The 2425-nt window shown below is 42.4% G+C and overlaps 1 gene segment (V, D, J or C); it reads right to left on the bottom strand.

Annotated features, from left to right (window-relative positions):
- Window positions 1-917: 917 nt before the first annotated feature.
- LOC107968115 (T cell receptor alpha variable 10-like) lies at window positions 918-1530 on the bottom strand. The segment is given in 2 exon segments: window positions 918-1253; window positions 1479-1530. Coding segments are annotated over 2 exon segments (366 nt in total).
- Between the last annotated feature and the right edge of the window lie 895 nt (window positions 1531-2425).

The following is a 2425-nucleotide window of genomic DNA, read 5'->3' as shown; positions in this document are numbered from 1 at the left end:
CTGCTGCCTGAGAGTGACTGTGTCTGCCGGGATCCCCTGGCCTGCCAGTGTCCCCTAAAGGAGCAGTGATGGAAGGTAATAAAGAGTTGGTGCAGCACCTGGACAAATGCCTTGATCTGGAGCATAGCTAAATGGGAAGAGCAGATTTATTCTCACAGGATGCTTTCTGAGAACTTGAATAGCCATGAAATGACAACTGAATGTCTTTCAGGGGAAGGAAACTTCTCAAGATATTTCCGGCCAGGAGCAGTGGCTCACGCCTGTAATCCCAGCACTTTGGGAGGCCGAGATGGGTGGATCACGAGGTCAGGAGATCGAGACCATCCTGGCTAACACGGTGAAACCCCATCTCTACCAAAAATACAAAAAAATTAGCCGGGCGTCGTGGTGGGCACCTGTAGTCCCAGCTACTCAGGAGGCTGAGGCAGGAGAATGGCATGAACCCGGGAGGTGGAGCTTGCAGTGAGCCGAAATCACGCCACTGCACTCCAGCCTGGGCGACTGAGTGAGACTCCGTCTCAACAAAAAAAAAAAAAAAAAAAAAAAAAAATCTCCATCAGCCACATAAACTTGTTGCTCTTTCACTTAGTTGACATTCTGCTGGTAGGTGTCCAGATCAAAAACCAAGCTAGTCTCTCCCTTCCAAACAACACTGTCATCTGCTTCAGCAATAGTAACACAGCATGACAGACTGTCTTGCCCTTGGGAACACCCAGATGTAGCAATTAACTTTGTGTGTTGAGTGAGAATGTCTTTGTCCTCGCTTGAGGACATGTATTCTACTTGAGCCTAAGTAGAACTTTAGGCTCAAGCTCAAATCAAATCATGTCGGAGAGATAAATATTCACTCGTGAAATCATATTCTGCATAAAAAATAACGGTCTACTCTAACTCCTATGCCTCCTTGATAACCTCCAGGTGCAGGTTTGCATACTGGCTTCAAGTGCCTGTGGAGCACAGTGCGCTCACCACACAGATGTAGGAGGCTGAATCGCTGAGCTGGGAGGCTGTGATGTGCAGAGAGCTTTGCTTTGTGTCTGCATCCAGAGTTGCTGTGTACCTTCCGTTCGACTTTGTGTTCTCACTGAAAGTCATGATTGTCAGGGAAACAGGACCTCTCCCAGTATCTTGCTTATACCACCTTAAGTTGTTGAAGGGGCTCACTGTATAATTGCATTGAAGAGTGCAGTTCTTTCCCTCCAGGATGATCAGGGACTGAGGACTCTGCTCCACTTGGTTTTTGCCACTCCCCCCTATTCAGAAAGAAAAGTGAGATTCAAGAGATCCATCATCCAGTATTAATACTGTCTAATTTGCATCCCTTCCTTACTCCCCACAATGAATCCCAAGTGAAACAGAAAATGGTCCCATTTTCTCCCTTCCTCCTATCCCAGTGGACTACACCTTCACCCCAAATCCTAAGAAAATATTCCCTTGACTTACTATGTTAACTTTGCTAAAACTCTCCACTAACTTACTATAAAAATAAAGCCACAAAATCACCAAGCAGGTCCTCAGATGCTTCTTCATTTTTATTCTGGAGAGATCTGCTCCCAGAAGTTGACTTGTGTATTCAACATCTTCTCTTTTTTTAACACTAGCCAAAGGGTTTCTCAGAGAGTATCCCTAGCCAATCAGAGACCAGGCTTCGCTATCTTACGCATACTACACATTCAGACCTGCAGGCAGGGCGAATGCAAATACTGCCCTCTTGGGGTCAGAGCTACAATTGCTTAGAACCTTTGATCAAGCTTTTTTCCTCCTATTTGCAACATGATATAGAGGTTAAACCCCTTCATGTCTATTATCAGCACAGTAGATTAGTAATTTAGACATATATTTGAAACTCTGCCATCTGGCTCTATGTGATATTAAATAGGAGAGTTGAGCCTTAGCTTTCTCATCTGAAAATAGGTATGATAACACTTACCTAACAATTTTTTAAAGATTGAAGAGATGATTCATGTAAAGGCTTATTGTAGTGGCTAACATGAACTTAGCCTTCAACTGAAATATAAGCTCCCTTAGGACAGGGACTTTTATCTGTTCTATTCTCTGCTACATTGTCAGTTGCTAGAATATGGCCCGTCAATAAATAGGCATATAATAAATTTTTATTGAGGGAATGAATAAATGATAGTTTTGTTCTGGTAACGACAGAGGTATTTTTATTATTCATTTTTAATTCAACAATTATTTTTCAAATGCCTACATTTTCAGGTATGATGATAAGTGCTGAGAATAAGCAAAGTCCCTGCACACAGGGGATGACATTCTAATGAGAGGAAAGACAGAGTATTTGAGCATAGATGCAAGTGACTGGTAAGTGTTGAAGTTTTTGAAAATTCTCTTCTGATTGTTTCTATTTTCTCAGTGAAATAAGAAGCTTATGAACAGTTGAGAGTGTAGATATACGAGGATTTAT

The sequence above is a fragment of the Pan troglodytes genome, chromosome 15 (assembly GCF_028858775.2).
Source record: "Pan troglodytes isolate AG18354 chromosome 15, NHGRI_mPanTro3-v2.0_pri, whole genome shotgun sequence".
NCBI classification, from domain to species: domain Eukaryota; kingdom Metazoa; phylum Chordata; class Mammalia; order Primates; family Hominidae; genus Pan; species Pan troglodytes.
The sequence above is the reverse complement of the archived record's forward strand: the minus strand, read 5'-3'. Positions and strand labels throughout refer to the sequence as shown.